This window comes from Alosa sapidissima, chromosome 14 (genome assembly GCF_018492685.1).
Source record: "Alosa sapidissima isolate fAloSap1 chromosome 14, fAloSap1.pri, whole genome shotgun sequence".
Classification (NCBI taxonomy): Eukaryota; Metazoa; Chordata; class Actinopteri; order Clupeiformes; family Clupeidae; genus Alosa; species Alosa sapidissima.
This window is the reverse complement of record NC_055970.1, coordinates 3,145,005-3,159,798: the sequence shown is the minus strand read 5'-3', so window position 1 is coordinate 3,159,798 and position 14,794 is coordinate 3,145,005. Positions and strand designations below refer to the sequence as shown.

Sequence of the window (14,794 nt, the reverse complement as noted above, 5' to 3'; positions counted from 1 at the left end):
CTTCAAGACAGAGCTCTTTTTATATTTATTAAAGACCGATGTTTCAGCCTTTATTAAGGTTCCATCAAGAACACATACATGACCACAGATGGTCAAACTGTATGAATGTAGAAGAAAGAAGCACTTGCGGGTAGCTGAGAATGCACAGTGAGCATTCTAAATAGGATGCGGTTTATCTGAAGATCCCTTGTCTGCACACCTCATATTTCACTGCTGTCATTGTGGACTGGACATTTAATTTGGGCTAGGGGGCGTCCGGGCACGTTGGTTAAAAATGATAGTGGCAGGGATCAATAGACACGGTGCAGCCACTCCCTATCGGTCAGTGTTTTTGATGGCTGTAAATCTGTTGGACTGCGCAGGACTCTCAATGTGGAGGTTTCAGGCTGCATCCTAATCCCCCTGAAAACTGAGCCAGTGTGTCGTTGCCCATCTGTTTGAACTGTGTGTGTGTGTGTGTGTGTGTGTGTGTGTGTGTGTGTTTCTTTCTTTCTTTCTTTCTTTCTGTCCCTCCCCAGGGGCATTAGTCAAGCCTGTATCTCAATTGTTCTTGTTCCTTTGTCATTAATCAGCTCTTAGTCACGGTCGGTCTTCTGCCCTTCTGTGCTGTTGCCTGCATGAGTTTATACCCCGTGCCATCGCCCCATCATCTCCTCTTTTCTCTTGTGCTTCATCTTCCCTTCATCCTCCCTCTCTCCATCTCTCACTCCGTCTCCCGTGTGTGTGTGTGTGTGTTTTGTGTTATGTTATGTTATGTGATTGTTGTGTTGTGTGTTTTGTCCATCGTCTGATGTGTGCGTCCTGTACCTGTTCTGTGTGTGTTTTCCCTGTAGTGATTGTCAAAGGCACTGGATGGATAGCGTGGAGGCTGAAACCCTGTACCTGTCCGCGGAGCAGCATGGGCAGCATGAGTGCGAGCTGCCCCTCTCTGCCCTGGAGGCTGCCGCCTCGGGCGGGTAAGAACGCACCCCCCCCACCCCCCTAGCTCTTCTATTCTCCCGCTCGACTCCACCCCTCTCATGGGAGTTACACCGTCTCTGCCAAGGCGAACTCGCAATCTCATCATCTTCCTCTCTTTGGCCCTCTGTCAGTGAATACACTCGTCTGTGCCAACACACACACACACACAGTCAGTCTATTCTAAGAGAGTTACACACTCGTATGCGTGCCTGCGAGGAACCTGTTGCGTTTTGTGTGGGTCAGACGATACCAGCGGACTTAACTAAAGCTTCCGCTTGCCCATTTCAATTACTGAGGTTCTTTACCAACATTGGTTATCAGTCTTCACCAACATTGATTACCTTCTTATATTAAGACTGGGACTGATTATTAAATAACTCCTGTAGAAATCTGGTATTAGTCAGATTTAATATGAGACATATAAATAATGATGGTGTCTATAAGCCTAGTCAAATGTAATGGATGTTTGACAGAACTCTGCTTAGACCATTTCCCAGATTAGATAGAACTAGCTCATAATCATCACTTAGCCTGCTTAGCATGATACAATGTCATCTAATTTCACAGACACAGACACACACAGGCTATTATTATTATTTTTTTTTTTAAGAATTATAAGTGTACTCCCTTTGAAATATATGCCTCTTTCTGTGTTTTGTACCAGCTCACGGTCTGCCTCCTCCTGGCTGTTTTTTGTTCCTGAATGTTTGAAATGGTCCTATAATGGATGTGCTCGTCGTAATGAAGCACATATCAGTGCATCACCATAATGCCAAAGTGTATCTAAACATAGTCATGTCAGGGCTGGACGACATGGCTAGAAAGCGCTGATCTCGATATGTTGTGCAGAAATGGTGATATACGATATGATGTGATGTAGTGAAATCTTATGAAGTAAAATACAGTTACAAAGTTAACACCTCATACTGTCATACATCTTAATACCGTAGTTGTGTTCAGTTAAAAACAAAACAAAAACAAATTGCACAGTGCGCATTTTCTGCTGAGTGCAATTTGTTTTTGTTTTGTTTTTGATTGAACACAACTAAGATGTATGACAGTATGAGGTGTTAACTTTGTGTAACTGTATTTTAATACCGTAGTGAAATCTTACGAAGTATCACATGCACCTTTTTGTGCCGGGTTTTTCCTGCATAGAGATTTGTGAGGTGGCCGCCTCAATAAAATTTCCTGCCTCCCAACAAATTTCTTATTGTTTTCATTATTTTGTCATGGCATTAATACTGCCATGTTAATATGAGCATTTTTTCTAGTGATATTTGTATGAAATGAAGCAGCTGTGAATATTGGCATCCCCAAGTTGTATGTTAATACGTGATTGAATGATAGCAGTTGTTCACATTGATTGTCCTTTTTCTGTCCTGACTTCCTGCTGCTGTTACACTGTCAGGGAGATCAGAAGGACTATGTCGTGTCCCAGCATGTAGGAAAGCCCTCCTTAGAGACGCCTGTGGAAAAGTCTTGCATTATGTGTGTGATAAATCTTGAAATTCAGTACCTGATCGTTGGGGAAGGGGGGGGGGGGTTTGCTTAGTCATGTAACAGCTTTGACGGCACGTGTTGGGGTCTTCTGTTAAAGTGAGGTGGCATTACTTTTTCCAAAGTATTCAAATCCAATTCAGTATCCGCTGAAATGCCATGTGTAACTTTTGAGAAGTTTTTTGAGCACATTTTTTTTTTTTTTTTGTACATTTGTGTTTTGTGAAACCTCAGCTTAGGTTAGAAGGAGAGTCAAAACTAGCCTCTGTCACAAACATGGATGAAGATGATAATTTTTTGAGTGATTAAAGTTATGATTAAATGGAAACTAGCTTTGTGTGTAGTCATGTGAAGAATCTTCTGTGGTGTTCTCATCATACCACCGTAACCATAGTTTCATACAGTAATTGTTACTTTTTGCAGATTGGTGGACATTGTCCAAAGCTGTAAATCTTAAATAAATATTATAGACAGTGCTTTAACATTTAAATATTATAGACATTGTTTTAGCAATTTACATATGAAGTTTGATGTCAATCATTTACACACATGATGCTGGACACCATGAAGATGAGGGGGTGTTGTAGAGTACTGCTTTGAAAAGAACATGGCTCAAACCTGCCATCAGTTAACTTACACATTTTGCAGTTTACAGACTGCCGTCTACTACAGGCTTGCATCTGTGTTCCTTTCTGCCCAGAAGAGCTTTGGCATGTATGAGAGTGACTTTGTAAATGCCAGACATGTGAATATTGATGCTATTTTGATCTGTACTAGTTGTGATGCCAGTTGACACAGACACATGCTAGTTGTGAGCCGTGACATGCTGATGTAACTCCAGGGGGACGGGTTTGTTGCAAAGGTCGGCCCCAAAGCTGTTTGTGTTTATCTTGTGGTGCTTTTATTTTCTCTCTGGCAAAAAAAACACACATGGGGCACATGACTTCCGCTGGCCACTCCCACCCCATCCTACCCTACTGACTGCACCCCCCACCCCCCACCCCCACCCCTTCGCTCTCCCCATGACAACAGTGTAAACCGGGCTCTGCGCCGGAACTTGATTTTGTCAGGAGGCGGGGGTGTTGTGGGTGCTTTATTGAGAGGGTTGTTGAGGGGACTGGAGAGAGGGGGGGCAGTTGGGTGTGTATGGAGGCAGGGATTAGCTGCCTGCGCCCCTGGTCCATTCACCGCGTCCCGTCAGCGACTCTTATCAGCATGGATCTGACACGGCGTTTATCTGACGCGGCAGCCCGTTCTGCTGGGCTAGGAGAAACGCACACAAAAAAAAGCCCCTGGCCATCAGCACTTTCCTTTGTGTGCCCTGGGGCCACTGCATTTAGTGGCCTGACTCGCTCCCAGCCTAATCCACACCCAGGGTGTATGCCGCTTTGCCGTCACTGTGAAGGGCCTTTTTTTAATGTGTGTGTACGTGTGTTGTGTTCCACCACAGTGCCAGCTTTTTTACGGCATCGTCTCTCTCCTCTCCCTCTAAACTCTCGTCTTTTTAAAAAATAAAAACTCCTCTAGGTGTTTTTTTTTAATTCTCTCCCACAGCACGAAAGCTTTTTTTCCAGGTGCATCTTTGTTTGTTTTGGCTTGTTGTTTTTTCCCCGGGGGTGTTTATCTTTTCTCCTGACCTGGCCTCGATGAGGCGTCCACCCGGCCAGCAAGCCCAGCCTCTCCTGCGTAGCGCCCCACAGGTGGTGACCCCAACAGGGAAGGTGACAGTGGCCTGCAAGCGACCGAGCTGACTGCTGTGGCAGAGTGCTGTTACGGAGCAAAGTGTGATTACTACACAAACCGTGTGTGTGTGTGTGCGCGCGTGTGTTTTCCTGGACAAGTGCGACTATCGTAGTGGAGTCTGAACAGACCTTTTTTCCCTGTGGTGTGTGGTGAAGAAAGGACGCTCCTGAAAATGTCCTCTTTTAAGCTCGACTTTCTGCCTGAGATGATGGTGGATCATTGTACGTTGAACTCAAGTCCAGTGTGAGTACCTTTTGTTGCTTTATTTTCTCCCATTTATTTCTGTGCTTTTCCTTCAGAACTAATATGTGTCAGTAAAGATAAAAAAATCAGACTCTGTTTTTGGACACCTCACAGGCCATACAGAATTGTGAGTGACATTTGTATATAGAGCTCTGTAACTTTTTGTGATGTACTGTAGAAAATAAATTATGGGGATCATATTTTGGATAGCATGATGTACTTGTATTGAATATCTTGCAGTAGCCTTAACAATCCAAGCTCAGATGACTTGGACAAATGACTGTCTAACTTGTACAATTTTCCGATAATTATTTCTCTGCCCGACGACTAAGTCAGAGGATGTAATGCAGCTATAGTTTTGTTTTAAATGTGCCCTATTGCTCTTGAAATAGACGGGCTTTGTTTGAGTGTGTTAAGGATGACACTGATGCAGCTTGAAATAGACGGGCTTTGTTTGAGTGTGTTAAGGATGACACTGATGCAGCTTGAAATAGACGGGCTTTGTTTGAGTGTGTTAAGGATGACACTGATGCAGCTTGAAATAGACGGGCTTTGTTTGAGTGTGTTAAGGATGACCCTGATGCAGCTTGAAATAGACGGGCTTTGTTTGAGTGTGTTAAGGATGACCCTGATGCAGCTTGAAATAGACGGGCTTTGTTTGAGTGTGTTAAGGATGACACTGATGCAGCTTGAAATAGACGGGCTTTGTTTGAGTGTGTTAAGGATGACACTGATGCAGCTTGGCTTTCTTATGTGGACCCCTTGTGGACCAGAGAGCAGGAGAGAAGTTGATGGGCGAGCGCTGATGTTTTCAGACGTGTGCGTTTCCTGAGAGATTAACCCTCGCTGGAGGGTGCGATCATGGGAAATGGCCGGACGTCGCGGGTCAGGGGAGGTCAGCTCGGGTTCACGCCGCTGATAGGCAAGATGACAGCAGAGTAGTACTTATGAAGGCACATGTAGATGTAAAGGCGAACTATGCAGGTTTTTTGGCTTAATATGCAGGTTTTTTAGCTTAATTTACCTTAACTAGACAGCTTGGGAGTCACTGGAATGGTTATGTGACACTTTTTGGGTTGAATGGTGGCGGTCTCGCTTCCCCCTAGCGCCTGTGAGCGGAAACCCCACCGTCACAACGGCAGGGCTATAACGAGTGTAACGAATTGCTTTACTGCATTTAAATACACATACACGCCAGGCACCGGCTAGAACAAGGTACCGATGAAGTTTCTCAGACATTCGTCATGACAGAGACAGCGAAAAATAAGCAAAAACAGCGAAAAAATTGCCAATGCTGCATAGTTTCTCTTTAAGGCAGAGATCATTTCAGGGATTTTAAAGGGGCTATACAGAAATTTAAAGACACAGTCCTAAACTATCACAAATTAGACAGCTAAGCTTTGTGTGTGGGGTTTACTTGTCTATCATGGCAGATGGAGGGTTTGTTAAAATGGAAGACTTACCCTTGGAGCCTGCACTGACTGCAATGATTTGTCACTTAATTGATTAGTTGACATTTTTTTGGAGCTGGTGGCCATTGTTGTTCCCAAGGATGCTGCAAAATTGTTTTATTTGAGACTTGAGCGTGTCCATACAAGAGAGGGCACAAAACACAGTGGAGGGCAGAGAGCTCTCACTCACTTGTCTTGCTAAACAAGCAGAGATGCATCCTGTACACTTTCAGAAAATTGGCCTGGTAAAAAATTGCTCTCAGTGGTAAGCACCATGACCTCCACCTGAGAAGCTTTTTGTTAGCATTGGATAGACAATACAGTTGAACTGAAGGGTTTTTTTTTGTCTGCTTAGTTTGAATCCACAGACTTCTCTCAGCAGAGATTGTTGAGCTAAAGTTGACCACTGGGTTCAGGCTGCTTGTCTGGTTCCTAGTTTTCCAAGCCTCACTTGTAGTGCCTGTGGGGTATACTACGAAGCACGTTAGACATATCTAGGCTATGTAGACATATCGAGGCTTGACAAAGCCTTGACTCAGGGGTATACGTTAAGTGATACTACGATTGCAGTTATGTGATATATTTGTCAAACTAGGCTTTCAGCTCAGATCTGTGCGCGTTCTCGGTGTTAGGATGACTAAGGCCAATCGTGTAACGTGGAGACGCATAAGACCGCCTCTATTTAAAAACATATACTGTACTTCCGCATTCATGAGCGATAGCTTAATCTACACTGCGGTCATTTTTTGTGTCTAACCTATAACATCAAATAAATCAATTGTCATCAGTTGTTGTATGGTATGCACGTCCATAGTGGGATATTTGCACGCACAGCACTATTAAAGCGCATTCGAGATCCAAAATGTTAGTAGAGGCGGAGCTCCACCTGTCAGATATATGACAGAATCCTACACATGAGAGAACTTCGTTTTTAAGACAATTGATTGGTCAGTGTGCGGTAGATTACACGATTTGAGCTATACCTTAGCACATAACCTCCTCCCGACCAGGTTTGGTTGACAGCATAAGATACCATGGTGATATAGCGACACTAAAACAGATCCACTTTCGTGTCACAGCATAGCCTGGCTTTGAGCGCAACATACCTCGCTAACCCACTAATCGAGATTTGTAGTACACCCCACAGGTGGGAGATTGGGATGTTACACAGGCCGTTGTTGTTTAAGTGGAGAAGTATGTATACCCTAAAGTACTTCGGGTGAGTCCAAACGGGTGTCATTTCAAGGCAAACGAACATTCCATGTCAACCGCCTTGATGGCAGACTGCACTAGACCAAAGCAATTCAGTCGGCCATTGTTAAGCTGAAAACGCTTGTTTGATTCTCTGCAAAGAGACACCTGTGGTGACCCCTGTTTTGTTTTGTGTTCTTATTGATGGCTGAGACTTGTCAAACTTGTAGTTTCTTAGCCAGCCATGTTGCAGGTTCACTGTCATGGCATTCTCTCTGCCGATAGAAACACTGTTAATGACTGTCACCCTTCAATATTGTGCATCATGGCTTTTATTTTATTTCTCCTATTGTTGAACTACACATTATTGACGGGGGTTTCCTCTGACCTCAGTAATGGACGCTGCTGGTGTTTACAGCCAGGTCTGAACCTCGTGCCACTGTGGTCATGTGCTTCAGCTAGTTGAGAATTACATGCCACCGACATGCCTCTCTACCACAAACTGCTAGTGCACCATGTTGGCAGCTTTTCTGCACTCTGGCAGAATCGTCTGAGTGTGGCCACACACTGACCACTCCACTAGTTTCAGTTTCAGTCTTGAGAAGATCGATGTCTCTCTTTGCTGATGGAGTGTGTGAGTTGAATAAAAATGTTAGAGGTTGTTGTGTTCTCTCTGTGTTGTGAGGAGGTGATATGACAGTGAGAGAAACTGATCGCGTTGGCTAATGGCTATATTCCCACAATGCATTGCCACACTTCAGTGTTGCAATCTTCTTCATGTAGCCTACCTTTAACAAACATTTCATTCTTATATTCCTGCTCATTTCATCTTTCTATTGACTTCACTCTATTTTTGTAGATATTGTATATTCTTATATATTCTCTAACCAAGAGGGCAGCAGCTCTAACTCAGTGGAGACATTATCATGAGCTGGTTCCTCTTTGTGTTCTGGCTCTTTTGGCTCTGAGGGAACTGAAAGTAATACAGCAGGTCCTTTTGTTCAGTTCAAGTTCGGAGCACCCCTCGAGGTTTTACAAGTGACTATTGATACTTTGGGATTTAATGGCCAAATCATTTGGTTTCAGTTTCATTCAAAGTATCAAATGACGGTGCCATTGTCTGTCGCAAGAGGACTAGAATGAAGCGCTGCAAGCATTTTCCATGACCGTGTGGTGTGGCATGAACCCGCTGCGTGGATATAAGGGCTCCTTATAGTTTTGCAGTTTCTGCTGATTAGAAATTTAGAATAAGATGGGGGGGGGGGGGATTTCACACACTTTTTCTCCGTATTTACCGACTTATTTCAATGCTGAAGACCTCTGCCTGTTGTTTTTCTCTGTGCTCCCCTTTCTGTATTGAGATCCTCCAGTGAAAGGAGCTTGTGAGAGCTCTGCACAAACTGTGCCTGATTCTTTCCGTAGCTGTGAGTCAGTGGAGTAGACCTGTGAGGTCAGAGCCATGTCTCACACTCCTGGAGCTCTTTGTGTGTGTGTGTGTGTGTGTCACTGCCGAGCTTCTTGATCAAGCCAAGTGATTAGGCTCAGGCTGCCTGAGGCTGCTGACCCTCTGGATGACCCTGCGTGTTCACTGGGGGTTTCACACAACGCCCGAATGGGCCCAGGCTTAGGATGTGGAAGGTGGGGGGTGTGAGTTTGTTGAGTGTCCCTTTGTGATCATTTTGTTTTGGATTTTTTCCTCTGGTTTTGCCTTTTCCACATCATCATCATCATCATCATCATATCTTAAAAATGTCTGTGTCCCCCCATCCCCATCCCCATCGCTCTCATTTCATCTCTTGCCTGATTTAGCACTCACACATCTTACTCTCTAACTCATTGAGCTCCTGGATTGGGGAGGGAGTTTGACCACAGGCAGTAGTTTACAGACAGAAGCACTCAGTCAGCCCTCTTAGATTCGAGATCCCCTGCCTCTATCTGATGGAGCTCCAGAGATGTCTTTGCTCGTGTCATGCTGGCTGGGTCCCTCAGCGACGAACTGAACCAGGCGGAGGCCCCTGCGGCCGCCACAGGGAAACCCTTTCTGCTGGACGGGATGTGTTGCTGGGTTACTGAGTAGGCCACTTGGGACGCTTCATCTGTCAGTTGGTTTGCGTTTTTGTAAAGCTGGAGCTTTGGGGTGCCTGGAAGTCTGTCTGTGGTTTTCAAAGGGATCTTCATAACGACAGGCTTCAGGAAGCCTCAGCAGGGAGATATGCGGCCTCAAGTTTATTTGTTTACAGACTAATGACTATGTCGTCATGATGTACAGTATAGTGCCTGGAGGATGAGCTGAGGGCTATTATGTTTCCTGGGAAGAGCAGAGTACTTCCATAGGCTGCCTGTAATGCTTCCATCCATCGTCCCTTGAATTAATGTCTACATTGCCTCCTGAAAATGTGCTCTTAAGCTCCTCTGTCTGCACACAAGCATCACGTTGATTTGTTTACTCTAATCTCTACCCTACACTATTTTACTGTTTACTTTTCTCACAGGCCTCCGCATGTTTGTGTTCATGCTCTTGTTTTGACAAGCAAATACACCAACGTGTAGAAGGGAATAGAAGTATGTATATGTGGGTCCTCTGCTTGAAGATTTTCATCACAAGCAGTGACGGTGTGGCTTTGTTTTTGTTTTGTTTTGTGTCCAGATCAAAGAAGATGAACGGAACCCTGGACCATCCGGACCAGCCGGACATCGACGCCATAAAGATGTTTGTGGGGCAGATCCCGCGCTCCTGGTCAGAGGACCAGCTGAGGGAGCTTTTCGAGCCGTACGGCGCAGTCTACGAGATCAACGTGCTCCGCGACCGCAGCCAGAACCCTCCGCAGAGCAAAGGTCATTATTAGACAATTAGGTAGATTATTAGGATATCAGTAGTAGACACGTTAGGTCTGAGGAATTTAAAATGAGATTTTGGAAGTACGTTTTGTCCCCATCAGTTTTTGAACATTAAAATGCAGGTTTCAAGTTAAGTGGACAGTTTCTGACAAAAGCAATCTCTGTCCAGTATTTACTTGTTTATGAATAACTTCAGCATGTAACTTTAGTTATGTGTAAGTTTTCATCCTCTCATAATCATGGATGTCACGTCAAAGGGAAAAAGTTAAATGGTTCTAAAAGTGGTTCCAAACATGATCTACCCTGTATCGTAATTCTGTTCTACCTTTCCACTTGCAGGTTGTTGTTTCATCACATATTACACACGCAAAGCTGCATTAGAAGCACAGAACGCCCTTCACAACATGAAGATACTCCCAGGGGTAATGCACATTTCATTTCTTCATTTCACATTCACATTTCCACACACACACACACACACACACACACACACACACACACACACTCTCATTCTCTCATATACACAGAGAGAGAGAGAGACAGACACAGACAGACAGACAGACATTCTCTCATATACACACACACACACACATTTTCTCATACACACTGGCTGGCACATGTATGCACTCCCACATGCATACACACACACACACACACACACTCTCATTCTCTCATATACACAGAGAGAGAGAGAGACAGACACAGACAGACAGACAGACAGACATTCTCTCATATACACACACACACACACATTTTCTCATACACACTGGCTGGCACATGTATGCACTCCCACATGCATACACACACACACACTGAGGGAAAAATTGAATCATCTGCCACCCTGACAGATTGATAATCAGGGTGTCGGGGTGCAGTCGTGTGGTCCTTTGAGACCCCTAGAGCAGCACGTTTGACTTCTCCTCTAACTGTTCTCTCCATCCCCTCTCCTCCTGTCTCTCCATCGCTTTCCTGTCATGTTCTCATGATCACATCCTTTCCTCCATTACTGCTCTCTGTCTCGCTCTGACTTGCTCCCTCGCTCCCTCCTACCCTCTGTTTCCCCTTTCTCTTTCACTCTGATTCTATGTCTCTCTCTCTCTCTCTCTCCCTCCCTCCCTCCTTCTCCCTCTCCTCCCAGATGCATCACCCCATCCAGATGAAGCCCGCTGACAGCGAGAAGAACAACGGTGAGTGCAGTGGAAGTCTGCAAAAGCCCCTCAGTGGGGACCCCAGACACACACACACTGGTAACTGGCACGGAGTCAACCGTAATTCATTGATATTTCTTTTCTATAAAGCATTAGCATAATAGTCATGACTTGTAATGTTGAAACACAAAATTATTCTTTTCTATACAAAGTGGTTTCCATTTGCACGAGGCATGGTTCACAAATGCTCCATTAGGTGGGTAATTTGGACATTTAATCATATGGTCTCTGCAGGACCTTTTGAGGGCCATTTATTATGATTTCAGCCACCTCGTAGCTTCTGGAGTTGTCAAATTGTGTTAAAGGTACAGCTTTCTGCAGAGGGCAACCACCACTTTTTGTGATGAACCTGCATTTTGCAGCTGTATTTTGTTTAATTTGTGTTCATTGTAATGCTGCAAGCATGGTCTGAGTTCTTCTGCCCTCTGTGCCCATGTCTCCCCAGCCGTAGAGGACAGGAAGTTATTCATCGGCATGATCTCAAAGAAGTGCAACGAAAACGATATCCGGCTCATGTTCTCGCCCTACGGACAGATCGAAGAGTGTCGGATACTGCGAGGACCTGATGGCTTGAGCCGCGGTACTGCTCCCCTCTATACACACTCCAGCTTTTGTTTAGTAAATAGAACACTGTGAGGGGTGTGAAGGGGGTAAAATGTAGAGGCTCTCTCCACACACACACTGACACATCACTCACCTGTCGCAGGCTGTGCCTTCGTCACCTTCACAGCAAGACAGATGGCCCAGTCAGCCATCAAGTCAATGCACCAGTCCCAAACCATGGAGGTAAAGACCTCGCCTCTGTCACTCTTCTCTCTCTCTTGTTGTTGCTGTCTGCACCCCTGATATGTCTGCTTGCATAACAAGTATGTTTTATGAAGTCCTGCAAAAGGGCCTGTGTGTGTGTGTGTGTGTGTGTGTGTGTGTCTGTCTAGAGCTGGTCAGGTCAGATGGTATTCAGTGTGTTTACACAAGCTTTGTGTGTGTGTGTGTGTGTGTGTGTCTAGAGCTGGTCAGATGGTATTCAGTGTGTTTACACAAGCTTTGTGTGTGTGTGTCTAGAGCTGGTCAGATGGTATTCAGTGTGTTTACACAAGCTTTGTGTGTGTGTGTGTGTGTGTGTGTCTAGAGCTGGTCAGATGGTATTCGGTGTGTTTACACAAGCTTTGTGTGTGTGTGTGTGTGTCTAGAGCTGGTCAGATGGTATTCGGTGTGTTTACACAAGCTTTGTGTGTGTGTGTGTGTCTAGAGCTGGTCAGATGGTATTCAGTGTGTTTACACAAGCTGTGTGTGTGTGTGTGTGTGTGTCGAGCTGGTCAGATGGTCAGTGTGTTTACACAAGCTTTGTGTGTGTGTGTGTTTCTAGAGCTGGTCAGATGGTCAGTGTGTTTACACAAGCTTTGTGCATGCGCAGGGTTGCTCCTCCCCGATCGTGGTGAAGTTTGCCGACACGCAGAAGGATAAGGAGCAGAAGCGCATGGCGCAGCAGCTCCAACAGCAGATGCAGCAGCTCAATGCCGCCTCCATGTGGGGCAACCTGGCTGGACTCAACTCGCTGGGCCCCCAGTACCTCGCAGTAAGTTCCCCTCAGCCCGCCCGGCTCAATCGCTCACCCGTACACCAGGCCAGATGCACCTCACCGTGAGTAATCCCTGACCCCCACCACCCAAATCACACACATTACACTTTACTCGTGTACACCATTCTTGAGTCTAAGGACTGATTGCCTTGAAGTAGACGCTCCCACTCCCATTTACTGTATTCAAGTATTCCTTCTTCAGTGAGTATAATGCTTCAGTTGTAAAGACATAATTCTTAGCAGTTGTCTAACTACACTCCATGAAAAGGTAGTTGAAAGCTTCCTGATGCGTAAATCATATTTTGCTTAGTGACTGATGTCTATTTATCTATCTATGGATCTATCAATAAATAAATAAATACATGAAAGCATCCTATTGTTTTCTTTGCTGATGTTTACCTGTTAAAGTGTCCTATTTGAAATGGAATTAGGCCCTAAACAGGAATCTCTGCCAGGCATTAGAATGTTTCCTCCTCGCTTGTGCATCATGATTTGCACAGCATGGCATCTGAAATCGGTTACTTTAGTGCTTTTACAGGGTGTCCCTCTAGTGAGAGACATCAGTTGTGCAAAACTGGATCATGGTGGCTCAGATGCAGTGTTTTATGCTTCATAAAAAGGCACACAAAAAACACATGGCCAGTAACCAACTTCAGTTTTTTTTTTTTTGCCAATTGGCCCCTGGTTGCTAACATAAGCATGTGAGGATAGTTTGTGAGCGCTTGCCTGATAAGCACGGTCAGGATGTGTTAGCTTGGCACATAGGGTTTGAACTCAGACCACTGAAATGCCACAATGAGAAAATAGTGTGCTTATGAGATTTGGTCTCAGCATGTGTAACATAATACAAACTGTGATTGTTTGCTTCTGGACAAGTGGTCGAAGACAGTTGCCAGGGTTACAATTGTTGTTTGACATCTGATAGAGCTTGCATGTGTTTGTGGCCAGTTCAAACGCTCAGTGATAGCATCAGGATCTAAGCATGTTTGCAACAGAAGGCACAGTTTGTCTTGACATCTATCATTTGATGCTACACAAAGTCAAAACTATTGAAGCCCATATGCCTGATACCCGTTGCCCCCCCTCCCATCTGGCCTGTGTGTGTGTGTGTGTGTGTGGTGCTGCATTACTCACTTTGCTGTGTTTTTGAAGTGTTTTCTGCATGAGGGCCTTCATATCTCTGCTGCCCCATCCCAGCTCTCTCACAACAAAATAAGCAAAATCTACCTCCTGAGATGCTTTCTGATTGGCTCGTTCTGGTGCTGATGTGAGTGACTACTCTGCAGCCAGTGAGAAGCTGTCAGCGTGCAGCCTTGATGCTGGGCCCGGTTTAAAGTGTTAGTGCTGCTCCATGGGTGTGCTGTGGAAACTGATCTTTTCTTTGAGTCTTTCACTTTCCCTCAGTCCACCTCTCGTCTTGAGTAGCTCTCATACTCGCCACCCCGAGTGCTCTCCAACACCAATAAAATCTCACCGCAACGAGGCTCCACTTACTCCACCATCTTGTTTTCCTTACATAATTCCCACTGAGTGTCTTTTTTTCCCCCACCCTCTTAGTTCTGTGTGTGATTCTACCTCTACGCTCTGTCTTTCATTCATTTTTTCTTCTTTTCTTTCTTTCTTTCCTCCTGCTCTGTCTTTCTTTCTTTCTTTCTTTCTTTCTTTCTTTCTCTCTGTTTCTTTGTTTCTTTCTTTTTTTCTTTCCAGTGATCACAGTCCTGGCAGCAGTTCTGACCTCTGTGTTCTCTGTTTTGGTGTAATGTCTAGCTTTATTTGCAGCTCCTGCAGCAGTCTGCCTCCTCTGGGAATGCACTCAACAACCTGCACCCCATGTCAGGTAAGGCATGCTCCTGCCCCCCCCCCCCCCCCCCCCCTAACCTTCAGTGTGTCGGAGCGTACACCATGCCACCCCCCACCCCACCCCCCATGCACTCTCTTTTGCTCTGCTGTCTCATTTCTTTATATTGCTTTTGTTCGGTTTATCTTTTGCTCTTTTCTTTCTGTGTTGTTCCCTGTTCTATTCTTTTTTTCTCTCTGCTGCTGTCTTGATCTCTCTATCTATCTCTTTCCAGATCTGTTTT

The 14,794-nt window shown here is 45.1% G+C and overlaps 1 protein-coding gene across 11 annotated transcripts in view; it reads left to right on the top strand.

Moving 5' to 3' along the window:
- Positions 1–14,794, top strand: part of celf1 (cugbp, Elav-like family member 1) — a 39,821-nt gene that overhangs the window by 10,287 nt on the left and 14,740 nt on the right. For 6 of the 11 annotated variants that reach the window (XM_042061081.1, XM_042061077.1, XM_042061075.1 and 3 more), the window contains exons 3-10: positions 834–956; positions 9,736–9,923; positions 10,266–10,348; positions 11,065–11,113; positions 11,580–11,714; positions 11,841–11,920; positions 12,549–12,710; positions 14,481–14,550. In XM_042061081.1, coding sequence (XP_041917015.1) covers positions 853–956; positions 9,736–9,923; positions 10,266–10,348; positions 11,065–11,113; positions 11,580–11,714; positions 11,841–11,920; positions 12,549–12,710; positions 14,481–14,550 — 871 coding nt within the window. In that variant the 5' untranslated portion in view covers positions 834–852. The remainder of the gene's footprint in view (positions 1–833; positions 957–9,735; positions 9,924–10,265; positions 10,349–11,064; positions 11,114–11,579; positions 11,715–11,840; positions 11,921–12,548; positions 12,711–14,480; positions 14,551–14,794) is intronic. The other 5 variants (XM_042061078.1, XM_042061085.1, XM_042061082.1 and 2 more) reach the window with 2 other exon arrangements.